Source organism: Nerophis lumbriciformis, linkage group LG21 (genome assembly GCF_033978685.3).
Source record: "Nerophis lumbriciformis linkage group LG21, RoL_Nlum_v2.1, whole genome shotgun sequence".
Classification (NCBI taxonomy): domain Eukaryota; kingdom Metazoa; phylum Chordata; class Actinopteri; order Syngnathiformes; family Syngnathidae; genus Nerophis; species Nerophis lumbriciformis.
The window spans coordinates 19,425,959-19,453,267 of record NC_084568.2 but is presented as its reverse complement, the minus strand read 5'-3'; the positions used below and the strand labels follow the sequence as shown (position 1 = coordinate 19,453,267).

The following is a 27,309-nucleotide window of genomic DNA, read 5'->3' as shown; positions in this document are numbered from 1 at the left end:
ATTTTACCCACCTTGTAGTTCGGTCATGCGGACGCAGGCGGCTGCACTGAGTATCGCGGTGTGAAGGACACGCCGAAGAAGAACAACACACAGCAGGTTGCATTAGATCCTGATGAGGTGAGCCTTCTATGAGCATTTTTACGATTCCAGACTCTACGAAAAGTTAGTTCATGAAGGAAATACGAGTGTAATTTTAAAGTTTTTTTTTTTTTTTATATCACCAACGGTAGCTTTAACAGTGTCACCGCCCGTTTTCGGACTGGATGTGGTACGTACTTTGGGAATTTCCACTCGTTCGAATAACGGCTTTTGATTGATTGATTGATTGATTGATTGATTGATTGATTGATTGATTGAGACTTTTATTAGTAGATTGCACAGTACAGTACATATTCCGTACAATTGACCTCTAAATGGTTAACACCCGAATACGTTTTTCAACTTGTTTAAGTCGGGGTCCACGTTAATCAATTCATGGTACAACATGGCAACATCAGTGTTGACTTTTTAAAACTGACGCGTTGTTTAATCTTAAGTGAACATATCTAGGACTTTCGCTGAAAGCCTTTAAAAAAAACATGTCGAGGATTTGTTAACAAGAACTCTGGTTGGAACAGAGATTTTGACTACACTTGAGAATATAAACAAAACCTGATCCACACCCACAAAAATCAGTGTACTGTAAACGTCTTATTCCAGGTGCAAAGTCTGAAGGCTTGTTAGTATTTGCCAACGTCAAAGAAACACAGACGTTTCGTATGTACGTGACAGAAAATTTCAAATATGACCTGGAAAAACATTTCCAATGGTACTGTGATTGCCCAAATATTAGGGGTGCTACGAATTTTTGAATTCAAAGAATCCGTCACTTTTTTGTCTTGAATTATCCATTGAGACAATAAAGAAATGCCATCCATCCATCCATTTTCTTTCGCTTATCCGAGGTCGGGTCGCGGGGGCAGCAGCCTAAGCAGAGAAGCCCAGACTTCCCTCTCCCCAGCCACTTCGTCCAGCTCCTCCCGGGGGATCCCGAGGCGTTCCCAGGCCTGCCGGGAGACATAGTCATTCCCAACGTGTCCTGGGTCTTCCCCCGTGGCCTCCTGCCGGTCGGACGTGCCCTAAACACCTCCCTAGAGAGGCGTTCGTGTGGCATCCTAACCAGATGCCGGAACCACCTCGAGGTCTTGTTCACGAGTGAGGGAAGAGTGGATCGTGAGATCGACAGGCGGATAGTTGCGGCGTCTTCAGTAATGCAGACGCTGTATCGATCCGTTGTGGTGAAGAAGGAGCTGAGCCGGAAGGCAAAGCTCTCAATTTACTGGTCGATCTACGTTCCCATCCTCACCTATGGTCACGAGCTTTGGGTTATGACCGAAAGGACAAGATCACGGGTACAAGTGGCCGAAATGAGTTTTCTCCGCCAGGTGGCGGGGCTCTCCCTTAGAGATGGGGTGAGAAGCTCTGTCATCCGGGAGGAGATCAAAGTAAAGCCGCTGCTCCTCCACATCGAGAGGAGCCAGATGAGGTGGTTCGGACATCTGGTCAAATAAATACAATTGTTACCTATATTTTGGAAAATTTTGGAAAACATAACTCCCTTATTATTTGTCATAAATGCATGACATAAAAAGCAAATTGATTGATTAGTTCAGTAACCCAAAGATAATCACTTACTAAAAAAATAAAAACTAGATTAATTATTATTTTACTTAGTTAATCAGCTTCAAGTGCATACCTACGGTACGGGCATATTGTTTCGAATACAAAGTGTAATTGGTTGAAAGGTGAACTGCACTTTTTAAAAATGTTGCCTATCGTTCACAATCATTATGAAAGACATTACAACGGATGTATATTTTTTTCAATGCATTCTAACTCGTAAATAAACATAAATAAAAGGCAGCTTACAGCGGGGACAATGAGTCCTCTATTCCGTCTGCAAAACCCGATGAAAAACATCCAAAAAGCGCCATCAATACTACATACATACTATACTATACATTTTGTGTCTTAAATATTAACCACGTATTAGTGATATCGTTAATATAAGCGCAAATGCAGACACACTATTCATAGCGACACCGTGATCACTAGCGCGTGTGCCTATGTTTACAAAGCTGCTTCTTTGCTTCCTTTGCTCGTGGAAGTTTACTGTAGATCAGGGGTCACCAACCTTTTTGAAACCAAGAGCTACTTTTTAGGTACTGATTAATGCGAAGGGCTACCAGTTTGATACACACTTAAATAAATAGCCAGAAATAGCCAATTTGCTCAATTTACCTTTAACTCTATGTTATTATTAATAATTAATGATATTTATATTTATGGAAACACTGATCATCTTAATGATTTCTCACAATACATTTATATAGAAACAGATAAATATCAATATGCAACACTTTATTTTTATATTTTCTCTAAGTGCACATTTTTCAAATTGAACATTTTCAAATATTCACTTCCAAGACAGTCTTGTGAAATCACAATATCCCATTTTAACTAGCTAGCCACTAACATTTTTTAACAAATCATGAATTACTTGGCACCATGTTTGTACAAATAATAACTCATGTAAAATACAAAAGTCAACTCTCAAATTTGTCACACTTTGAACTGGACACCAAATCTGTTATCTGTTTCTTTGTCAGTGAAGACCAAGTCTTTAAAATATTTTCTTGGATTTTCAAATTCTATTTGAGTTTTGTCTCTCTTAGAATTAAAAATGTCGAGCCAAGCGAGACCAGCTTGCTCGTAAATAAATAAAATTTAAAAAATAGAGGCAGCTCACTGGTAAGTGCTGCTATTTGAGCTATTTTTAGACCAGGCCAGCGGGCGACTCATTTGGTCCTTACGGGCTACCTGGTGCCCGCGGGCACCGCGTTTGTGACCCCTGTTGTAGATCATAAATCATGCCTCTCACCTGAATATTAGACAGACGGGAATGTATTCCGACATGTTGGTAAACTCTGACAGCCAATTTTGCAAGCCGGCATTCTAATGACAGCAGACATTGTACAGTAAGTGATGTTTTATTATGTTTGTTGGCTCTCACGAAGTCTTCAGTGAGTAATAATTAGTGATGTGAGAAAAAAAAGCGAACGCCATGATGCATTTTTTAAATTAATGCACCGCCTATGCTTTAAATGATCAATATACGAAAATAATAAATGTTATCATTAATGTGCCCGTTACTACATTACATATATACTTACAACATGTATATAACAATTTATGGAGGTATTCTGGATGTTTTCTTAATAACCTTTATAGGCAGAATAGAGCAACTCCTATAGGCTCCATTGTAAGCAGACTATTGATCGCATTTATTTAATATTTAGAATGAATTAAAAAAATGAAAAATATCTTGTCTTGCATAAGGATTGTGAATGATAGGCAAAATTCCCCCCAAAAAGTGCAGTTCCCTCTTAAAAACATCTTAAAACGCCATTTAGAGCGAATCATTGTGCATTAGTATGATATTATCTGACCATAGTGGAGTTTTTCTGGATGAAATGTTCATGGCGGCGGCCCCAGACAGTTTTAGCCAGCACAAAAAACATTTTTCAATTCTCTGATTGACTTCATATTTCCGGATTATAAGGACAGATATGTATAAAACATCTTAAACTACCATAATTTCCGGACTATAGAGCGCACCTGTATTTAATCCGTACGCAACAAAGTTTAGAAGAAATAATTATTTTTACATATATTAGCTGCACGGGACCATAAACTGCTGCTATTTAACAGTACGAAAGATTTTGTAAATGTTTATTTACATACCTGATTTGTTTCCAAATGGTGTCACAAGGCAGTAAAAAAGTTGAACAAACAAAACATTAGCAAGAAAAAATCCATAAATTGGCCGCACCGTTTCATAAGCCACACGGCTAAATTATAATAATAATAATAATAATAATAATAATAATAATAATAATAATAAGCCACACGGTTCAATGTTTAAAGTCCGGAAAATACAGTATAAGTAAAGCGGCCGATCGGCACATACCTACGTTTCGCCTCTAATCCAAGTAGGTTTTATCAGGTCATGCTCATAAACTTAGATTGGTCAGACCGAGTTTTGGACTTAGATTGATCAGATGCGGTCAAACTAGATCTGACCAATCTGAGTCTATGAGCACGAACTGATGAAGCCTACTTGGATGAGAGGCGAAACAGCTTCTAAGACATACCAAACAGTCCAGTTGCGATCGATTGAATGCCCTGAGAATGCATTGATTTGGATGAATAAGAACATCCATAGACATGTAAGTCAGGTGTTGCTTAAGGTAATGTCTCTGGAAATTATAGTCTTTTTAGGAAAGCATAACGCAACCCGAATCAAACCCATCGATTTTAGTTTGCTGTAAAATAGAAAGGTATTTGTCAGGAGATTAAACTGACAGTTTTCATCATGTTTTGCATGTCAGATTTGAAAAAGACATGGTTGTCAGTTAATTTTATGGAACTGCTGTTATAGGTTTGGCACAACTCACTTTCATAACAAAGAAATGCATTGTGGGTGGACTAATTTTACTCAACAAAAATATAAACGAAACACATGTTGTTTCTCCCGTCTTACATGATCTGAGCTCAAAGATCTAATACTTTTTGTATGTTGACTTCAAAGACGTCATACACAAAAGGCATTTTTATCTTAAATATTGTTCACAAATCTGTTCTTAATCAGTGTCAGTGATCACCTCTTCTTTACAGAGTACCATTCCATTAAACAGTGGGCATGTAAAGATGCCGGTGGATGCTCACTTACTGTAAGGCTGGTACACACATAAAGATTTTTAAAATCTTAAATCTTTTTTTTCTACATTTAATACACTTCCTTGTGGTCTACGTAACCAAATGTTGATACGATCATATTGTAGATAATATTATAGATATGAATTATAACTAAACGTTACTTTCTATGAGAAATGGCAACAGTGATGTTGGTAGTCAAAAAAACAACAGTCAACTTTATTGTCAATTTTTCACATGTACAAGGCATACACGGAATTGAAATTACTTTTTCAGCGCAGGGCCACTTAAGAACAGACAAACATTACAGGGAGACAGAGCAGGACCGCTGACGGGTCAGCCAACTTCTGGCGCCCCTTAAAAAGGTGGAAAACAGGTAAACATTGGGGGGATTAGTAAAAAAATATTCAGTCTAACGCTGGACTCCCGGGTAGGGGGTCCAGACTGAGGCCAGGAAAAAAACCTCAAGTTAGAAATAACTCACAAGACTTGCAACAGAGGGAAGGGAGTGGGGGCTACGGAGGCATGCTGCTACTATCTAGGCGTTGGCCAGCCATCCCATCACAGCTAAGGGAGTCAAGCGGTGGTGAAGGTGGGGGTGCGTAGGTGTGCATATGCCCATTGTCCAGGGTGTAGGCCTGGAGTCGCTCTGCAGGAATTACGAGCAAAGTTCAACTCTCACATGTTGTTGAAGGAGGGAGGGATATCAGAGTATCCCTCACTGAGGTATCCTCGGGGGATGTTTACAGAACAGCATTCTTGTTATGAGCAGCGTCAAGGCCATGCGAGGGAGTCAAATTGCAGACTAGGATTGTTGTTTTCCAAGCGAGCAGACATTTTGATGGCTTGTCTGATCTAATCGTACATGCTCTCTGGACCAATTTTTGCATTTCAGTAAGCCTATCCATGATGTGATACAACTTACAATTCAGTTCAAAATCACCACAGTCTGTGATCCCACAGCTCAACCCATGCCTTCCATTTCGACGGGCAGGCTTTGTGTTCTTTGAATGCCTGCCGTCAGATACACCAGGGCAATGTCCAGCCCAATCAGCAGATGCCCTGCGATCACGGTTCCAAATAGGCAGATATCTTCCACGTCCTCTACGGACAGCACTGTGAGGCACATGATTCTCCATTTCTTCCAGGAGTCTCTCACGTACCGCAAACCTCTTCTCCTCATCAAGAAGATATTGTCAATTGAGTCGAGAGTCCAGCTATTTTATTCCATGTCTGGTGTTTAGATTTCGGAGGACAGCGCAGAGAAGAGAGGCTCTTAAAAAGTGCAGACAGGAAAAGACTAGAGAGCAAGTAGGGAGAGAGAGAGAGAGGGATGAAAAATGCAACCGCCTCCACCAAGTGTCAAGCCAGAAATAATAATACCGTATTTTTCGGACTATAAGTCACAGTTTTTTTCATAGTTTGGCCGGGGGTGCGACTTATACTCAGGAGCGACTTATGTGTGAAATTATTAACACATTACCGTAAAATATCAAATAATATTATTTAGCTCATTCACATAAGAGACTAGACGTATAAGATTTCATGGGAATTAGCGATTAGGAGTGACAGATTGTTTGGTAAACGTATAGCATGTTCTATATGTTATAGTTATTTGAATGACTCTTACCATAGTATGTTACGTTAACATACCAGGCACGTTCTCAGTTGGTTATTTATGCGTCATATAACGTACACTTATTCAGCCTGTTGTTCACTATTCTTTATTTATTTTAAATTGCCTTTCAAATGTCTATTCTTGGTGTTGGGTTTTATCAAATAAATTTCCCCAAGAAATGCGACTTATACTCCAGTGTGACTTATGTTTTTTTCCTTCTTTATTATGCATTTTCGGCAGGTGCGACTTATACTCCGGTGCGACTTATACTCCGAAAAATACGGTAATAATAATGGATTAGATTTATATAGCGCTTTTCTAGACACTCAAAACGCTTCACAGAGAAGTGAGAACCCATCATTCATTCACTGGTGTGAGCGGCACCGGGGGCAAGGGTGAAGTGTCCTTGGGCCCAAGGACACAACGGCAGCGATTTTGGATGGTAAGAGGCGGGGAGCGAACCTGCAACCCTCAGGTTTCTGGCACGGTTGGTCTACCCACTACGCCAGGGGTCACCAGGTCGCCCATAAGGACCAGATGAGTAGCCCGCTGGCCTGTTCTAAAAATAGCTCAAATAGCAGCACTAACCAGTGAGCTGCCTCTATTTTTTAAATTGTATTTATTTACTAACAAGCTGGTCTCGCTTTGCTCTACATTTTTAATTCTAAGAGAGACAAAACTCAATTAGAATTTGAAAATCCAAGAAAATATTTTAAAGACTTGGTCTTCACTAACTGACAAAGAAACAGATAGCAGATTTGGTGTCCAGTTCAAAGTGTGACATGATTTATTTAAAAATTAGAGAGTTGACTTTTGTATTTTACATGAGTTATTATTTGTACAAACATGGTGCAAAGTAATTCACGATTTGTTAAAAAATGTTAGTGGCTAGCTAGTTAAAATGGGATATTGTGATTTCACAAGACTGTCTTAGAAGTGATCATTTGAAAATGTTCAATTTGAAAAATGTGCACTTAGAGAAAATATAAAAATAAAGTGTTGCATATTGATATTTATCTGTTTCTATATATATTTATAGTGAGAAATCATTAAGATGACCAGTGTTTCCACAAAGATAAATATGATTAATTATTAATAATAACATATAGTTAAAGGTAAATTGAGCAAATTGGCTATTTCTGGCAATTTATTTAAGTGTGTATCAAACTGGTAGCCCTTCGCATTAATCAGTACTCAAGAAGTACCTCTTAGTTTCAAAAAGGTTGGTGACCCCTGCACTACGCCATGCCGCCCCACATACAATAGGTTTTCAATTTCGGTGGTGGCGAGATGAGTGGGTCCCTGGGAAATTCAATTCAAAAATGTCTTTTTTTCTTATATTATTATTTTTCTTAAATTTTATTGAGTGTTAAACTCTTTTTTGATGGTGGTATTATATGCGTTCTTGCCAACCCTCCCGATTTTTCCGGGAGACTCCCAAATTTCAGTGTCCCTCCCGAAAATCTCCCGGGGCCACCATTCTCCCGAATTTCTCCCGATTTTCACCCGGACAACAATATTGAGGGTGTGCCGTGATGGCACTGCCTTTAGCATCCTCTACAACCTGTCATCGTGTCCGCTTTTTCTCCAGTCACATGTTGTATGCGGCTCCTACAGGCACATGTAAGTGACTGCAAGGCATACTTGGTCAGCAGCCATACAGGTCACACTGAGGGTGGCCGTATAAACAACTTTAACACTGTTACAAATATGCGCCACACTGTGAACCCACACACAACAAGAATGACAAACACATTTCGGGAGAACATCCGCACCGTAACAAAACATAAACACAACAGAACAAATACCCAGAATCCCTTGCAGCCCTAACTCTTCCGGGCTACAATATACACCCCCCCACCCACCATCTCCCGAATTCGGAGGTCTCAATGTTGGCAAGTATGATTATATGACATATATTTTCATGTATGTTCAAAATGAATCTGAAGTTAAACAAATAAAATTCCAAATCTGAAAAGTTTATGGCGGCAGTACTGCATACATGAGCAACCCTTGTTTAAATGGTTTCAGCAAGCTTGGGTGCTGTTCGGCAGGCCGAATGAAAAGCTTTGGCGAGCCGGATGTTGACTACATTTGGTCTAGGCTGATCAGAGTCATGGAGGAGTGCAGAGGTAGTGGGAGCAGAAAATACAGATGCAATAGTCTGCTGACCTTCAAATGGTATTTTTTCTCCTACATGTGTTCGTTTAATCTTTAATAAAGCTCACCAAGTCGTTGTCAAATTTCCTATTCACCATCTTAGATTTATTTTACGGTGTGATTTTTTGAAGCAAATAAATACAATTCCCTCATGGCCACAAGCAGGGAAAGGGAGACATCTTGCCACCTCTGGCTCCTTGCAAAATGTCTGTCTCCTCCTTCCCAAGGACTGATATATTATTTTCCAAAGGGGGGTTGGGTTGTCTTTGTCTCCTCTGACTTCGGTTCCTCTGCAGGCTTATCTTGATGATTATTGCTGCTTGCAAATACCTCACACCCTCATGTCAGGGCTCTACTGTGTGTCCCTTTTATATGTGTTACTTTATAACTAACCATTTACAGTAATACCCTATGATTTACTATAGCAACTATATGGTACTTAGCATGCAGAAATATGATAGTAAGATCAATATACTCATGTTATTAAGTGTATGTGTATGCTCGCAAAATGTGTAGTTAGCGTTAAAAATGGTCAAATCCTTCACCTGCAATAGGTTTTATCTTTTTCTTGGGTGGAATTTTTGTGTTTCTGTGTTTGTGCGGATGTTCTCCCGAAAATGTGTTTTTCATTCTTGTTTGGTGTGGGTTCACAGTGTGGCGCATATTTGTAACATTGTTAAAGTTGTTTATACGGCCACCCTCAGTGTGACCTGTATGGCTGTTGATCAAGTATGCCTTGCAGTCACTTACGTGTGCCTGTAGAAGCCGCATACAACATGTTACTGGGCTTGTTTACGCGAGAAAAGACGGGATCTCGTTGGAAGTGTGATGTATGCGGAGACGCCCTTTGAGCATAACCAAATTGGCAGCTAACATTCAATGTGGTTTTTCATTACCACCACCGTATTATGTTTTCTTTATTTCGTTACAGCACGTCCCCTAAACGTTACCACATAATCAACATGAATAAGCACAGCATGGAGCAGTGGAAACATGGTTTTATTTACAATGAAGTTTGTATTTTTAATATTTGAAATCAGATCAGCGGGGACGGGCTAGTTGTTTTGGTAGCGGCTAAATTAGCATGTCACGATACTTTGTAGAGCGATGCGCAGAGGGTTGAACCAGGAGGAGGTCAGGTCAAAAAAATGTGTCTCTCCTAACTTGGAGGAGCCGAACCTCAGTCTTATATTCCTTCTTTCTCTGCCTGTCTGGGTGTGTGTTAATTCAGGAGAGTACAACCTGACCATGTAAGGAAATGTTCCTCTGTCAGTGACTGGGAAGACAACATATGTATACCATAACTTGCAGGTTGACGTTAAGATAACATGGAGTCTCTCCTCCAGGATAGAGCTATCACTTTTGCATTCCGAAATCTGAATTTATTGCCTCTTCTCGTGAGAGAGTTAACCCAGTCGACATACGAATGTCCATCTAAGGCTCCTTAATTTATTATGGGCTCAACCATTATTTACTTAAACCTGGTGGTTTGCTTTCTCCAAGGTGAATATAAACATTCACCATATGTAGAACATAATATGAGTTAATTAAGTCACTTCAGTGTCAAGTTTTAAGGTGGTGAAAAAAACGTCTTTAACTGACCAGTTCCTCTAAGACCTTGGCTTAATGCGTGTTGCCAGACTTTGAGCTCACACACAGCCTCGCTCCCCTCTGTGCACAGCTGTCAGCGCACACAGAGTTATCAGTGACACCTCCGCGTCTATTACTTCTCCATTTCGTTAAACGTTATGGTTTAAGTTTATTTAAATTTTTTTATACAGATGGGTGAAATTTTGATCAAATTTGGATGGATTTATTTCAGGAGCAACACGCTAATTAAAGGGTAAAATCAGTATACGCACGTATGCTACTTTTTTTCCGCAAATGCGACTTAATTGCTCGCACTGTACAGCTCTGGTTTTGCATTCACCGTGTTGTTTAGGTCATTAGGAAAGGGTAAATCATTTATTCAACCTCAGACACGCTTTTCTCTGCTATATCTTCACTATAACAAACATTTATGTCTGTATGTTGCAGTGATTATGGAAGACCTGGAAATGACCAAAGAGGAGCTCCAGAGTTGGGTTTCAGAGATATTGAAAAATCTCGGCGTGATCACGCCTGATGTGCAGGAGAAATGCAAGCTTTTGCGATGCCTACTGGAAAAGAGGAAGACACAAGCCGACCGTCTCCTAAAACTCTGCACGTGAGTGAGTCTATTTAATCTTTGCTAAGGGCCTGTATTGCATTCACATTCAACCTCTCCAGATCCGTTTGTGAATGTGATTGCTGACCACACCAACGGACTAAAACACAAAATTATAATTTCACCAATTGCGAGGGTATGTGATGCACACCTAACAGAAAGCTGAATGAAAGTCATTTCAAAAATAAAAGATATATGTAAGCCCAGCAGTGTAATTTAAAATTACATTTAAAGTTTAAGTACCACGGATAGTCACACACACACCCATTTGACCCATCCCCTTGTTCCACCCTCTGGGAGGTGAGGGGAGCAGTGAGCAGCAGCGGTGATCGCGCTCGGGAATCATTTTGGTGAGTTAACCCCCAATTCCAACCCTTGATGCTGAGTGCCAAGCAGGGAGGTAATGGGTCCCATTTTTATACTCTTTGGTATGACTCGGCCAGGGTTTGTACTTACGACCTACCAATCTCAGGGCGGACACTCTAACCACAAGGCCCCTGAGCAGGTTTAATTTAGTTACCGTACCTCGTTTCAACATTATGGTCTGGAGGCATTTTTAGAAATGCTGTCCCCATAGCACACCTCCAGAAACCTTTTTGACGTTTCTTATATAATTGATATCCTTTTTGTTACATCTCAGCTGGTAAAACAAATTCTACCATAGAAAGTAAAGTCTTAGCGAATGTAAGCAGGGAGATGTGATGTTGTTTTGGGTGCATCAGGTCGTTAAACAATCTATGGTTATGGTAATAGTTTATTTCCAACATGTATGTAGGTAACGTCTTGTATTTCAGCACAAGAAGTTAACAAACAAATGTGTTAATAATCGCTATCAAACGGAAAAGGACTAGGATTGAAGAAGCTGTGCTTCGCCCTACTACCTTTGGGACATGTAATGAGAAAACTGGAAATATGTGATGTGCCAACATGTTAAATGTATCCGGAAAGTCTTCACAGCGCTTTACTTTCCCCATATTTTGTTATGCTAATCTGTAATAATGACAATGTGAAAGGTTTTTTAATTTTTTTATTTCTCAGATTTATTAAAAAGAAAAAAGATCACATATAAATACTGTTAGTATTCACTTTGTTGATGCACCATTGGCAGCAATTACAGCCTCAAGTATTTTTGAATACACAAAACACAAGCTTGGCACATTTATTTTTCGCAGTTTCGCCCATTCCTCTTTGCGTTTTCGTCTTCGTAGCACCTCTCAAGCTCCATCAGGTTGAATGGGAAGCGTTGGTTTTCATCAACGATGCCTCTGTACATTGCTGCATTCATCTTAGTCTAGTCAGGGAGGTGACCAAGAATCCGATGATCACACTGTCAGAGCTACAGCATTCCTCTGTGGACAGAGTAGAACCTTCCAGAAGGACATCCATCTCTGCAGCAATCCATCAATCACGCCCGTATGGTATACTGGCCAGACAGAAACCATTTCTGCGTAAAAAGTTTGCCAACATGTACCTGTAATACTCTCAGACCATGAGAAACAAAATTCTCTGGTCTGATGACACAAAGATGGAACTCTTTGGCGTGAGTGCCAGGCATCATGTTTGGAGGAAACCAAGCACCGCTCATCACCAGGCCAATACCATCACTATAGTGAAGCATAGTGTGGCAGCATCATGCTGTGGGGATGTTTTTTAGCGGCAGGAACTGGGAGAGTAGTCAGGATAGAGGGAAAGATTGGTGCAGCAATGTACAGAGACATCCTGGATGAAAACCAGTTGAGAGTGCTGCAAAGAGGTGTGCCAAGCTTGTCGCATCATAGTCAAAGAGACTTGAGGCTGTAATTTCTGCCAAAGGTGCATCAACAAAGTATTGAGCAAATACTGTTAATACTTATGTACATGTGAATTTTTTTGTTTTCTTACTTTTTTAAATTTGCAATAAAAAAAAAATAAAAACATTTTTTCACATTGTCATTATGAGGTATTGTCTATAGCATTTTGAGGACAAAAATTTATTTATTCCATTTTGAAATAGGACTGTAACAATGTCGAAAAAGTGAAGCGGTGTAAACACTTTCATTATATGGATGTTTGAAATAAACTAATACCAAAACCATAACCATGCATGGTGGTACATCAGAAATTTACAGTTTTACACTTCAACATGTTCAAAAAGCAGTAGGAAGAAAGTATTTGAGGCTTTTTTTTTATCCGTTTCACAGCAATTACTAACACATTTGTTCACTTAATGGGTTCAGTCTGTAACACAAACAAATAAATAAAGAACAAATGAAGTTCACATGAATATATAGTTCAATCATTGTAATTGTACACGTCGCATACTTCGTCCAATGAAGGAACGACCTCATGCATACTGTATAACTCACTGACAGTATTATTGAGTAGCTTGGAGCACAAAGCAGACCTCGCATAAAGGGGTACTGTACTTTTTTTGGAAATATTCTCTATTATTGGGGGTATAGCTCGGTTGGTAGTGTGGCCGTGCCAGCAACTTGAGGGTTCCAGGTTCGACCCCCGCTTCCGCCATCCTAGTCACTGCCGTTGTGTCCTTGGGCAAGACACTTTACCCACCTGCTCCCAGTGCCACCCACACTGGTTTAAATGTAACTTAGATATTGGGTTTCACTCTGTAAAGCGCTTTGAGTCACTAGAGAAAAAGCACTATATAAATATACTTCACTTCACATATTATTCACAATCGTTATGTGAGACATGCACACGTTTTGCTTTTTTTATGCATTTTAACTCGAAAATAAGCGCTAGCAATGGTCAGCTAACTACGGCAGTAATGGTATTTGCTCTGTTCTGCCTTTAAAGCATTCTAAAAACATCCAAAAACCTCAATCAACGTTTTGTATGAACGCGGTAAGTATATATGTAATGTAGTAGCAGGCGCATTCATAATAACATGTAATATTTGCGTATTTTTGTGTTTTTAAGCATACAGTGGCACATTAATTTCACAGATGCAGCACAACGTTCACTATTTTCTTCAACAATACCTACCACCACTAATCACGTTCAGACTTCATGAAAGACAACTACTACTTTGGGACAAATGATGATCCAGAACCTTAGATTTTGCTACCAACTGTTGTTCTTTTGGTTGAGATAGCAGTTGGGCAAATTTACTTCCAATGAAGGTGAAATCTGATCCAGTACACATCATTACATAGAATAAACTACCAACTACTTTCCAATACCTCAGAGCACTTCAAAACTTCAACTGTTTTAAAAATGTGCTATAGAAATACAGTAAAGTCGATTGGATTGGATCTGTGTAAGGACCGCGGCTCTTATTTTTGTTCTTTTTCAGACCATTTGATTTTGTTGTTGTCTTGCAGGTCTGTGGCTGAGTGTGAAGCCCTTGTGAAAAAGCAGTACGCTTTGCTGGGGTGGGAGTACAAAGACGATGATTCTGACGATGACGACGTTATCACATGCTGTGGTAAATTAGTAGATAATTGATAAGCACGAATAGTTCTAGCTTATAGTTGATTTTATACAGAAGTACAGTTTTCTTCAGTTAGATTTTTGAAATGTAACCTAAGGTCCTGTCCAGACGAGAACCTTTGTAGTGTTGTTAAAAATAAAACCGTCCACACACGTGTTGGATTAATAGTAGTCATGTTCAGATGGGGACAGGTGAAAACGATTTTAATACATATTCCACACAAACAGACACAACTCCAGTCAGTAAGATAACTAAAGAAAGCCCAAAACTTAACATGTCGTTAATTCCTAGCATTGAAGTGGCTTCGGATGTAAAGACATCTGGTGTCACATTGCTTCGAAACCATAAGAGAAGACATTTGCAAAGGTGGACCCCAGAAAACAAGCTGACCAATCGCTGCTTTTTTTTCTAACTTTATTTCAACAACAGTATTGTAATGTATGTAGCGATATAAAGGAGGCAGAAAGACTGTCAGCCTTTTATTTGTGTTCCAAATATAGCGACACCCACAAAATGGCTCCTTCCAAAAACTTTTTGATTTTCACCTTCTTCTTCTTGTTTGTTGTTTCACGGTGGTTGCAAACTAAGTTAGTGCATTACCGCCTCCCTCTGGATGTGAATGATCTTTTTAAAAGAAGCTATTTACATTCCCCTCACATCAAGCTTGATACCCCATTATTTCCCTTCAATCAATCAATCAATCAATCAATCAATTCCTTTATTGTCATTATAACACTGAAGTCATACATGTCAATGAGATTTAGTTTGAGCTTTGTCTAGCGGCATAGAAACTGCATTAATCTGCAGGTTGACCATAGTTTACATTAGCATTGTCAAGAAGATCGCGATAAGAAGGGGTGGGGGTTGGGGTTGGGAACAGTCAGATGTCTGAAGAGTGTTACGTCAATGTTGCAGCAATGGAATGTCCAGGGCACAATTATTGAGGTGGTGAAGAGTGAGGTATTAAGATGGACGGGGGCAGTAAAGGGGCATGCTGTTCATTTAGCAGTCTCACAGCCTGGGGATACAGACTGTGAGACATTCTGGTGGTCTTGACATCTTTGTCACCACAGTCTGCTGTAACTCCTCCTGTACTTTTTCCGATGATAAAGCTGCGTATGATCGGAACTACACAGAGATCCAAACTGAGTTGTAAAAGAAAAAAATTGATTTTTGCGCGCCACGTTGAGTCAGATCAACCAAACGGTTCAGATTTTTGCTAATGTTTAGTTGACATAGCTCTCTTGAAATAGTAGCAACTCTTGCACTAACACAACTTTTATTGTTCGCCGTTGTTGTGTTGTTGTTACTGGCTGTTGCGTGTGAAGTTCTCTCTTGCTCTACTAGTCACGTGATGGGATAGCGACACCATCGTTTTCACAGTAGTGGTTTGCTTGTTTTGAAGCCGTTCTCAAGAAATATCGTTTTAAGGAACCCAGAACTCTGTTGCCATGTGGGTGAAAGGCTGAAACAATACAATACTGTTTTGACTTTAAAGCGTTCCCGTGTGGACAGGCCTAATACAAGTGTATCATTCCTACTTGTCTGCATGCTGAAGTTAAACTTATTTTGTATTTATTGCAGAAATCCCTTGTACAACAACACCACAACACAAAGTGGTCTTGACCAGAACAAGCAGTTGTGAAATAGTGGATTTGCTACAACCAAGTCCTGAAGATCATCCCTGCTTAAGCCCTTTTCTGTCAGATTTAGAACCTGACAATGACGCAAACCATTTGAATTATTCTATGGAGCTGTCATCAAACAAGAGAAGATGTGTTACAGTTGAAAGATTACCAGCAAACACAATGAATTTATCAATATCCTCCGTTGAACTCAGCCAGATAGATAAGGCCACTGTGAGCGATGCAACAGTAACAAGAAAACCAGTAGAAAACAACACACAGAACGAGGAACAGGAGGAAAGAAAACTAGAAGAAAATGACGTTGTGAACAAGATGAAAGAAAAAAGAAAAACAGCGGAAAATGATACTGCAAACGAGATAAAGGAAAAAAGAAAACTAATAGAAAACGACACTGTGAACGAGATAAAGGAAAAAACAAAACCAGCAGAAAATGACACCGCAAACGTGATAAAGGAAAAAAGAAAACCAATAGAAAACGACACTGTGAACGAGATAAAGGAAAAAATAAAACCAGCAGAAAATGACACAGCAAGCAAGAGAAAGGAAAAAAGAAAACGGGCAGTTAATGACACAGCAAGCAAGAGAAAGGAAAAAAGAAAACGGGCAGAAAATGACACAGCAAGCAAGACAAAGGAAAAAAGAAAACAAACAGAAAATGACACAACAAACAAGACAAATGAAAATGGAAAACCAACAGAAAATGACACAACAAACAACACAACGGAAAAAGGAAAAACAGAAAACGACACAACAAACAACACAACGGAAAAAGGAAAACAAACAGAAAATGACACATCAAGCAACACAATGGAAAAAAGACAACTAACAAAAAATGACATAAACAGAACAGAGAAAAATGGAAAACCAACCGAAAATGACAAAGCAAACAATACAAAGGAAAAACTAAAATTTGCAGAAAATGACACAAGTAAGGCAAAGGAAAAAAAAGAACTAAAAGAAAATGACACGGCAAACAACACAAAAGAAACAAGAAAAGTAGCAGAAAATGGCAGCACAAGCAAGAAAATAAACCCAGCAAAACCTGGTAAGTAATGTGCAAAATTCAATACATCATAGCTACTGTATTGCTAACATTTCATAGAGGTACAGTTTTTCTCAAAATTATTTGCAACCCTTGAATATGAATACCATTACAATTCTTAACACACACGGTTTCAGGGTCAGGACTCGTGATTCACAAACATTTACTACCATTATTTGACAGAAACTTGTTGTGACGATTACACGCATCAGTTTGCATTTACAGTACCATACTAGGTGAAAGTTTTAGGTTACCACTTGATTATTTTCATGAATGAATGCTATGTCAGCATCAATTTTATGTGGGGGGGAAAAAAGAGTAAAACATTAACAGTGGGTGGTGTGGCTCATATGGTAGAGTGGCTGTCCAGAAACTGGAGGGTGGCTGCAAATTAGCAGCCATGTTTCTGTCAGTCGAACCCCACGGCAGCTGTGGCTACAAATTTAAAGGAAGGAAGAACATCCTCTGCTGGGGGTTCTTGATGAGGGAGCCGATGGTCGGCTCCCACTTGAGGTCCTGGGTGATGGTGGTGCCCAGGAAAAGGAATGAGTCCATGATGGAGACGTGGAGAATCCATCAGGGTGAGGGGGGATGGTGGGGCTGTGACTTTCCTGAAGTCGATGATCATCTCCACTGTCTTCTGGGCGTTATGCTTCAGGTTGTTGTGTCTGCACCAGGACGCCAGCCGGTCCACCTCTCTCCTGTTGGCAGACTCATCGCCATCCGAGATGAGCCAGATGAGGGTGGTGTTGTGCGCAAACTTGATCAGCTTTATGGACTGGTGACTGGAGGTGCATCAGTTTGTATACAGGGAGAAAAGCCAGGGGGAAAGTACACAGCCCTGAGGAGTACCAGTGTTCGTGGTTCGACTGTCCGAGACAATCTTCCTCAGTCGCACGTGCTGTCTTCGGTCCGTCAGGAAGTCATTGATCCATCTGCAGAGGGAGTCGGGCATGCTGAGCTGGTAGAGATTGTCTCGTTACAGTCCAGGGAGGATGGTGTTGAAGGCAGAGCTGAAGTCCACAAACAGGATCCTGACGTAGGTTCCTGGAGAGTCCAGATGCTCTAGGATGAAGTGAAGGGCCAGGTTCACTGCATCATCCACAGACCTATTGGCTCTGTAGGCGAACTGCAGTGGGTCCAGGAGGGGGGCGGTGATGTCCTTCAGGTGGGGCAGGACCAAGCGCTCAAACGACTTCATGACCACAGACGTCAGCGCCACCGGCCTGTAGTCATTAAGTCCTGTGGTCGGTGGTTTCTTGGGGACAAGGACGATGGTGGAGGTCTTGAAGCAGGACGGCACGCGGCATAGCTCCAGAGAGGTGTTAAAAATGTCCGTGAAGACAGACGCAAGCTGATCCGCGCAGTGTCTCAGGGCGGAGGGAGAGACACCATCCGGCCCGGGGCCCTTCCGTGTGTTCAGCTTCAAGAAATACCGAACTGTCAAGAACTTATTTAAAGACTCGATCCACTAAGTAGGAACACTGAAAGAAGTTTATATCAGCAAATAAATTGTGCTGTAAATGAGTGCATCAAGCATTTTGTTAGGGATGGATATTGTTTATATTTTAACTGACATTATTACCAAAACAGTACTGTACTTAAATGGTGCCTTAACTGGTCCTTAAAAAAATGGAAAACATGTACATTTTTGTAAAAAGAAAAAAAGAGAAAAAAAAACTTTTTATTCTTAGGCAATTTTGACATTTTAGTTAACCAGACTAGTAATTGAAATACTTCAATTATACAAATTAAATTATAACTAACATTCAATTATAAGTTATAAAATCCACAACAAACTGTCACAAGTATTGCATAAATACAGAACATAGAGAACGTGCAAAATGTTACTTTTATATTGATTCTCATAATTCCGATGTTTGTGAATGCAACCTCATCATTGGTACATAATGAGGCAGTGATGTGTTGTTGTTGTGGCCACTGGTTAAGCTAGCGCTGTTGTGTTAATTGGGCAGCTGTTGGCGTGTTAAAGGGAACTGGAATTTTGCCTATCATTCATTATCTTAATGTGAGACAAGAACATGCATGTAAAGTCAGTAATTTTGTGCCATCTCGTTACATACACTAGTGTTGTCAAATGATTAATTTTAGGGATGTTTCTGATCAGGGTTTAATGCTGCCCATGCTGATTCTCCTTGCGTGAGATCGGCTGCTACCTTGTGGAACTTCTTAATATAGAGTTGCGAGGCTCCCTGTCAATGCTTCCTGTGTGTGTAAAGCTGGCGGTCTTGCTGAGTCCTTTCCCCCCCATCAAAACAAAGATTGTGGATGAATGAAAAGTATGGAGTATGTAGGAGTCATGTTACATAAACAGTACAGTTTGTTATAAATTGAAAAAAGCAATAGGATGAAGATTGACTCTTATGCCGCTAGCGTAATGCAAATGTACTGTGGACCAGCTCATTGACAGCCTAACGAAAATTAGCAGGGCACATATACAGACAAACAATCATTCACACTCCGATTAATACATATGGACAATTTAGAGTCTCAAGTGAACCCAACATGCATATTTTTGGAATGTGGAAGGAAGCCGTAGTACTCGGAGAAAACCCACCCACACACGCACGGCGAGAACTTGCAGATGTTCATACAAAGGTTCAAAGACGCTCATGGCGTAAATTCAGACGTTACTGCCGGAAGTAATTATAAAGTTAGGGTCGTGTTTACAGGCTTGAACAAGAAATGCATTAATTAACGGGTGTTAGAATAATTATATATCAGTTATCACACAACTCTTATGCTTAAAGGCCGTTGCTCTCGTTATTATCTATTGTGTTCAAGCTGTACTTTTTCTTTTCGTGCAAAGGCACACAACTTGTTATCTTCATCTGCAATGTGAGGAGTTGCCTCGCCGCAGATGTTTCTGTCTTTCAGCCTGCTAACCGCCAAGGACGAATCTCAAGCACCTCAACGAAGATAAGGCATAACAGCAGGCAGACAAAGCAGAGACAGGGCGCAATCACAAGGCCCCCAGCACAAATCCGTTCTGAATAATCACGTATTGTGTGGACTGAGCTGCTTGCATAATGTGACCCCTCCCTTTAGAAGCAGCCTCAGCGATGTAACAAGGGAACTCCTGAATAAAATTGGGGGCGTGTGGGCTGTTCCTCAGAGCGTAGGGTGAGACTGTAACTGATGCGTTCTCCTCATGAGCAAAATGTAATTCTGTCTCTGCCTGATTCCTTGCTTCTTGTTCTGTTTAATAGATAGTTCGGTGCTTAAACCTGACAACGAGAAATACCTTTCGCTTGAACTTTCTCAGCTTACTTATCCAGAGTGCCAACTCCGTTGCAGGGTCGATCAGGTGCGCGGCCAGCTGCAAAGCTTATGCGGACAGGCGACTCAAATGCGCGTTTTTCAAAATAAAGCATAGAGGAACATTTTTTTTATGATATTGGCTAGAGGTGGGAATCTTTGGGCACCTTACGATTCGATTAAAAATCGATTATTGAAGCATCGATTATTGATGCAGTTTTACATTTCTTTTCGTTTCACTAATTAAGCCTTTATCACTTGCAACTTTAAAAAATAGTGCATTTGTAATAAGAAACAGTTAAATAAATGGTCACATTTGTTAAATAAATGGTCACATTTATTAAATAAATAGAAATGTGTGTAAAACTGGACTATAAGTGCCCTAAAATAAAGAAGCTGGTCGGATCTCTTGCTGAGGTGGCTCGCTGCAGTCAGCCAAATTTTAAAACTTTTTGCATTACTTTATTTACAATAAATAAACCGATTATCGATTGACGTTTACTAATCGATTTTATATTCGTCCATGTCCGAATTGCGATGCTTCTAAAAAATGTGATTACCATATTTCCCCCACCTCTACTATTTATGGATGGTCAATACTGCATAAATAATCGGCTATATTTTATATATCTATTCATACAATGTATGACTTGAATTTGTTTTCATGTAGAAAGACCCTCATTGTTAATGTTTGGAAGCCCTTGTACATACTGTACTTTATTGTTCCAACGTCGTCTTATATCAATCAGATATTCACATTCTGTGCCTGCCACGCCCCATCCCCTGTCTATTTTTCAGAGCATACCCCTATAATTGATTCATCGGTGTTTGCCTACACTCCTCATGAAACCCTTAAGACTCGTCCTGAACTGCCCGAAGAAGAGATCAAGGCGGACATGGTTGTGCTAGCCAAAAATAAGAACTTGAGATGGCATCGAGGTCAGATTGTGGAGGTTGTTATGAAGGGTAGGAACAAAGAACACATTTTTTAATCGTTAAACATTCATCTTATTTTTAGAGACATTGTTATTGAATAAGGTATGGTCAAGTGAAGAACAACTTGATGTTTTGTTACACTCAAATTTGTATGTAAAGGATGTTTTTTTTTAGTTTGTCTTAAAAATACTTGTAAACGGTAAAAATCTCATTTAAAAAAATGTTTTTTAATGTAAAATATGTATTTCTTGTATTTAAAATAATTATTTTTGTCTTTTGCAGAAGATGGACGATTGAAGTACAAAGTCATTTTCGAAGAAAAAGGAAAGAGTCTGGTCTCGGGCCACCATATTGCTTTTGAAACCATTCCAAAACTGGAGCACCTATATATTGGCGCTCGTGTTGTGGTCAAGTGTCAAGATGATGCAACTGTGTTCAGACCTGGTATGCTGGCAGAGCTCCCCGGCAAAAAGAATCGTCTCAGGTGTGCTGAAAAGTTTATTGATATTTATAAATTAAAGCCTGACTTTATGTCAGAAAAGAAATGCAAATAATTTTACAGTCCAACCTGTTTATGTCAATGCGCCTCATAAGTGACATTTTATGGTATTAAAACAGTGCCAAAATCAGTGTGCAAAAAGACCACTCTCTCCCCGAGCGGTGCTTCTCACTTTTGGCACTCTAAAGGCGTGCATTGTGAACTTTTCTGATTGGTTGGTGTAGTTGATTGGTTGTAGTGTGAAACACGGATATTGGGTTATTTTGTCTAAAGACTCTACTCTTCAGGACGGACACACATCGTGACGGTAACAGGTTCAGATTGTCTTTGACCTGGTAGGTGTTTGAAGTGGCCAATGTGTATCCACTGCCACATTCTAGAATACCAAATGGAAGAATTTCTGTGCACGTAGAGAGCCCACAATCTAGAGTGGTTTATGTTTTATTTGTAAACCTACAACAGTTTTTACAGATATTTATTCTTCCTATCTTAACATATGAATTTTATTCTCTTGCCTAAACCAGCTGTTGGGGTAATTTACAATTGGGCTTTTGTACATGCACACAGGTTTTTAACAACTTAGTTTAAAAAAAACATTGGCGGGACTGAAAAATATTTGTTTCATAATCTGTTGCTTTGACTTGTTGAAGTTTGGTTGAAGTTTATTTCGAACATGTATACAGTTTCAATATGATAACATATTTTACATATTTCAACTTTTTTTAATTACCTGTCCAAAAAGGAGTAGGAAGAGGCAAGTTTTTTTTTTTTATTGTTTTACCTAAAATACGCATTGAGGCTATAAAATGTTTGATCTTATTACTCTTGTTACTTGGACGGACTAATCAATAGATTAGTCATTTACGAAAATAATCTATAGCTGCAGCCATAGATAAATTAATCTATAGCTGCAGCCATAGATTTCTCAATAAAGTTGGGCAGTGAGGGATGAAAAAACATTTTTAAAGTCAAACATTTGAAAATTCTAACGTTTGATTCAATTTGCAGGTTTTTGGTGTTCCTGGACAACCACAAGCCCATCTATGTTGGCCTAACATTATTTCACCTTGTGTGCAGACCATGTAAGTTTGAGGATTTTTATTTTTGAGGATTTTAAACCCCTCCGACAATGAGGCTTTTAGGGGTGTTTTCCAGTTACATAGTGGAATACACTATTAAAATGATCTTAATTGGCATTTGAACCATAAATAGGCCTACAACGGCAGCACGGTGGAACAGGGGTTAGTGCATGTGCCTCACAATACGAAGGTCCTGAGTAGTCCCGGGTTCGATCCTGCACTCGGGATCTTTCTGTGTGGAGTTTGCATGTTCTCCCCGTGACTGCGTGGGTTTCCTACGGGTACTCCGGCTTCCTCCCACCGCCAAAAACATGCACCTGGGGATAGGTTGATTGGCAACACTAAATTGGCTCTAGTGTGTGAATGTGATTGTGAATGTTGTCTGTCTATCTGTGTTGGCCCTGCGATGAGATGGCGACTTGTCCAGGGTGTACCCCGCTTTTCCACCCGAATGCAGCTGAGATAGGCTCCAGCACCCCCCGCAACCCCAAAAGATACAAGCGGTAGGAAATGGATGGCTGGCTAGGCCTACAACCCTCCAGCACAAAGCTTTTAGGACAGCGTTCCAGCAGCCTAAATGGGCCATCGTAAGGGGGTTGGAGGGTCGAACGGTGGGCGTTGTGACGTACAAAGACAAAACAGGCATATTTAAGCTCCAACGGCACAAACGACTTAGGGAAACAGTGGTGGACCGGGCTAGGAGCCAAAGACCCCCTCGACAAAAAGGGAAAAGGTCGCGGGGTGCAACCCTCAGGTAAAAATTCCCCCCGGAACGCGAAGTGGCTGACTGAACACCAAATCAGCGGGGGCCGCTGCGAGATTCACTTTAGGGACTGAGCGCAACCTGAGCATAACCCAAGGTAAACGGTCAACCCAATTGCTATCAACGAGCGCCACCCGCAAAGCCGCCTGAAGCGACCGGTGTAAACGTTCACATAAGCCGTTAGCTTGGGGATGGTAGGCTGTAGTGCGGTGCACCTGTACACCCAAGGACTGCGGCAACGCTGACCAAAGCTCCGACACAAACTGGGATCCCCGGACGGTGTGCCAAAACGCGCAACCCAGGCTGACAGAAACGCACAGGCAACGTCGACGGAGGCAGTGGAGGAAAGAGGAACCGCTTCTGGCCATCTGGTGGTACAATCTACCATCGTGAGCAAGTGCGTATAACCCTGCGACGGAGGGAGGGGGCCAACTAAGTCCACGTGCACGAGGTCAAACCGCCTGACCGGAATCGGAAATGGTTCGAGGGCCATCTTAGTGTGCTGATGGACCTTGGCGCGCTGACATGCCACGCATGCGGCTGCCCACTGCCTAGCATCCTTCCTAAGGCCAGGCCAAACAAACTTGGCACCACCCAACTTGACGGAAATCCGAACGCCAGGGTGCGACAGGGAGTGTATTGCGTCAAAAACCCGGCGGCGCCAGTCTACCGGGACGACCGGCCAGTGGAAACATCGCAGAGGAGGGCGGGACCGCCATCCTGAACCACCACCTCCTCGAGCATGAGCGCCGTACCTTCAGTCTTGAGTGCGCGGATGTCGGGGTCGTCGGGCTGGTCAGCGGCCATTCCCGAAAAATCTAAACAGCTGCACGGGACACACGTGAGAGACAGTCAGCCACAGGGTTGGCCTTATCGGCCACATGCTGAATGTCCGTAGTGAACTCGGAGATGGCTGACGCTGACCAAGGATCTGTGACCTTTGACATGGCAAACGTCAGGGGTTTGTGGTCAACAGAAAACGAAAATGGTGTGTTGCAAGATACAGTGCCAACAACTCTCGGTCAAATACACAGTACTTCCGCTCGTTATCTCGCAGTTTACGACTGAAGAACGCAAGGGGCTGCCACACATTCACCACCTGCTGCTCAACCACAGCGCCCACAGCGACATCGGACGCATCCGTTGTCAAAGCCACGGGCGCCGCGGAAACAGGGTGGGCGAGCAGAGCAGCCCCTGCGAGTGCGGACTTAGCCCTTTGAAAAGCTTGGACTCGCTGAGGAGTCCATTCGAGGGAATCGCTAGCTTTTTTGTTCCGCAGGGCACAATAAAGAGGATGCAGGAGGTGGGCCGCACGAGGAAGGAACCGATTATAAAAATTGATCATGCCCAAAAACTCCTGCACAGCTTTGACAGAGGAGGGACGAGGAAAATCTGCCCCCGCTTGCACTTTCGAAGGCAAAGGAATTGCACCCAGCGACAAAATACGGTGACCTAAAAAATTGATCTCTGACAGCCCAAACTGACATGTAGAAGGATTGACGATCAGGCCGTGCTCGTCAAGACGTGTGAACACCTGTGTTAGGTGTGACTGGCGCTCCTCAGCTGAAGGACTCGCCACCAAAATGTCGTCAAGATAAACAAACACCAAATTGAGGCTGCGCAACACTGAAATTCTGTCCATATAGATAATGAAATAATGAACAGGACCGGTGACCAGTGTTTCCCCCAGAATATTTGTTAGTTAAGGTGGTGTCTCTCCAGGGAGAGAGGGGCGTCACACCACCCGGGCGACACCCCCCTCCCTCCAGGGGGAACGGTGCGTCCTAGTTACCTGAGATACTAAGTATGTCATTGTTTTGACTTAGTAAATATTGACTTACTAAGACAAAATAATGACTCTTTTATAAAGTAAATCTGAACAGCCGTTATGGGCATCGACATCAACTATATGATTTGCCTGAGAAGCTGAACAGAAAAAAATAAAATATATATATATTTTTTTTTAACACTTTAGTTTAGGCGGTGGCTCTTTGTTGTTAAAGCGGCCGCCTTAACAACAAAGTGCTGCGGGCAGCCATGGCGGGCAGCCATGGCGGAGTCCAATGTCCACTGGGAACATGTCTGACTTATTGCCGGCAATGCGAACCAGACTCCTGCTCCGCTTGTACAGGGACCGTATGGCCGTAGCAACGGACCCTGGACCCCGTACTCCTGGAGCACCCCCCTACAGGAAGAAGAGGGACCACCACCCCAATCCAGAGGTACCGCCTCAGACCTCCACGTTATGTTGAAGAGACGTGTCAGCCACGACAGTCCCACAACATCCAGCGCTTTGAAGTATTCGGGCCGAATCTCACTCATCCTCTCCTTGGGCCTTGCCACTGGGCAGTTTTTTTGATTACCTCAGCAACTTCGACTCCAGTGATGGACATGTCCGCGTTTGTGACCTCAGACTCTGTCTCCTCTACGGAGGGCGTGTCTGTCGTCACTTAACAAATTATTGAAATGATTCGATAACGTTGCTGCTCAATTTGAAGATAAGAACTTGATTTTATTGCCATTCTTGCAAACTTGTGTTGGACCCAGTGTGACACATGCATACTTAAATACACCATTTCTATCCCCCATCAGTATCAGAACCTGTAGAGGACATCCAGGACAAAGCTCACAGAAGTTTTATGGCTCAATACTTGAGGGATTGGCCTTACCCTCATCTAACCCAGTACAAGCCTGGCCAGACTGCCTCTGTGGAGTTTAATGACGAGTATCACAAGTGCAAGGTGGAGCTGGTGGACTCCAGCTTGATACAGGTGTTGTTTAAGGTTAGTTCTGCCTTTATACTGACATTGTTTCTGCTATCTACAGTTTTTTTCCCCTAAGTTGTTTAGATGACCTCTTGTTCTTCTGTCATTGCCTTAGTTTGATCAGCACAAAGAGTGGATTCACCGTGGCTCCATACGGCTAGAACATATGTCAAGATTTTTGGAACTGAGGAGAAGAGAAGCAGACGCTGGTGAAGACTGAATGACTGCTCTGGACAATACCTTTTTATCCATACTTTTATATTGCTATGTGACAATTTCAAGCTGTCGTGCGGGTTCTCAGGACCTCCAAGAAAGGACAATGCTTCGAGCATGGTTGACTTTATTTTATTTTTCAATAAAACCTCAGTCTCAGGTCGGGTCGCTTTCCAGCTCCTTCCTCTTCCACTGCTCGTTCTCCCGGTCGCTTTTCAGCCGGCCGCGTCTTCTGTGTCTCGCTCTCGGTCGCTTCCGTTCTGCATCCACTGCTGGCTCTCCAACTCCTTCTCCCCCGTTGTTCTCGGCTGTCGCGCTTTTACATCCTGAGTGGGGATTACTCAATTGTCCACGCACCTGATCTCGTTTGCGGCGTCGTGCCCCGCCTCGCTGCTTGCTCGCCGTCCACGCCTCCTTGCCGCCATCTTGGAGCGGGCTCCGGTGTGCCCTGCTTCGCTGTCGGACTGCCGGCCACGCCTACTCGCCGCCATCTTGGAGCGGGCTCCGGTGTGCCCTGCCGCACTGTTGGACTGCCGGCCACGCCTTCTCGCCGCCATCTTGTAGTCGGCCCCGGCGGGGCACGCCTCGCTGTCGGTCTGCCAGCCCCGCCTCACCACAGTCCTCCATCGCCGGACGCAAGCCAGGAGTCCGACCGGCTGAGCCTACTCCCCCCTCCCCCCCCCCCCCCTTTTTTTTTTTGAGGGAGCGGGAAGGGAAGGCGGCCACGACCACCTGTGCCCCCGGTCTTCTCCTCCTCCTTCACCTGTTCTTTTTCTTCCTCTTCTTTGTCTTCTTCTTTGCTTTTGTCTTTTTCTTTGTCTTTGTCTTCTTTTGTCTTCTTCTTTGTCTTTTCCTTCTTGTTTGTCTTTTTCTTCTTTTTCTTTATCTTTTTCTTCTTTGTCTTTTTCTTCTTCT

At 41.8% G+C, this 27,309-nt stretch overlaps 1 protein-coding gene across 2 annotated transcripts; it reads left to right on the top strand.

The window, feature by feature from the left end:
• LOC133621004 (uncharacterized) lies at positions 1-26,553 on the top strand. 2 transcript variants are annotated; one of them, XM_061982763.2, is made up of 9 exons: positions 1-117; positions 10,571-10,739; positions 14,063-14,166; positions 15,757-16,863; positions 20,938-21,105; positions 21,358-21,559; positions 22,583-22,656; positions 26,009-26,199; positions 26,297-26,553. In XM_061982763.2, the coding sequence occupies exons 2-9, from the start codon at positions 10,576-10,578 to the stop codon at positions 26,399-26,401; spliced, it is 2,115 nt and encodes a 704-aa protein (XP_061838747.1). In that variant the 5' UTR covers positions 1-117; positions 10,571-10,575; the 3' UTR covers positions 26,402-26,553. The 2 variants fall into 2 exon arrangements, with proteins under 2 accessions (XP_061838747.1, XP_061838746.1); XM_061982762.2 differs by lacking the exon at positions 1-117 and adding an exon at positions 124-268.
• Positions 26,554-27,309: the final 756 nt, after the last annotated feature.

Coding starts and splice junctions, on each gene's coding strand:
- LOC133621004 (XM_061982763.2), top strand. CDS start 10,576: ATGGAAGACCTGGAAATGACCAAAGAGGAGCTCCAGAGTTGGGTTTCA. Junction 21,106..21,357: donor TGTGGAGGTTGTTATGAAGG/GTAGGAACAAAG, acceptor TGTCTTTTGCAG/AAGATGGACGATTGAAGTAC. Junction 22,657..26,008: donor TCACCTTGTGTGCAGACCAT/GTAAGTTTGAGG, acceptor ATCCCCCATCAG/TATCAGAACCTGTAGAGGAC.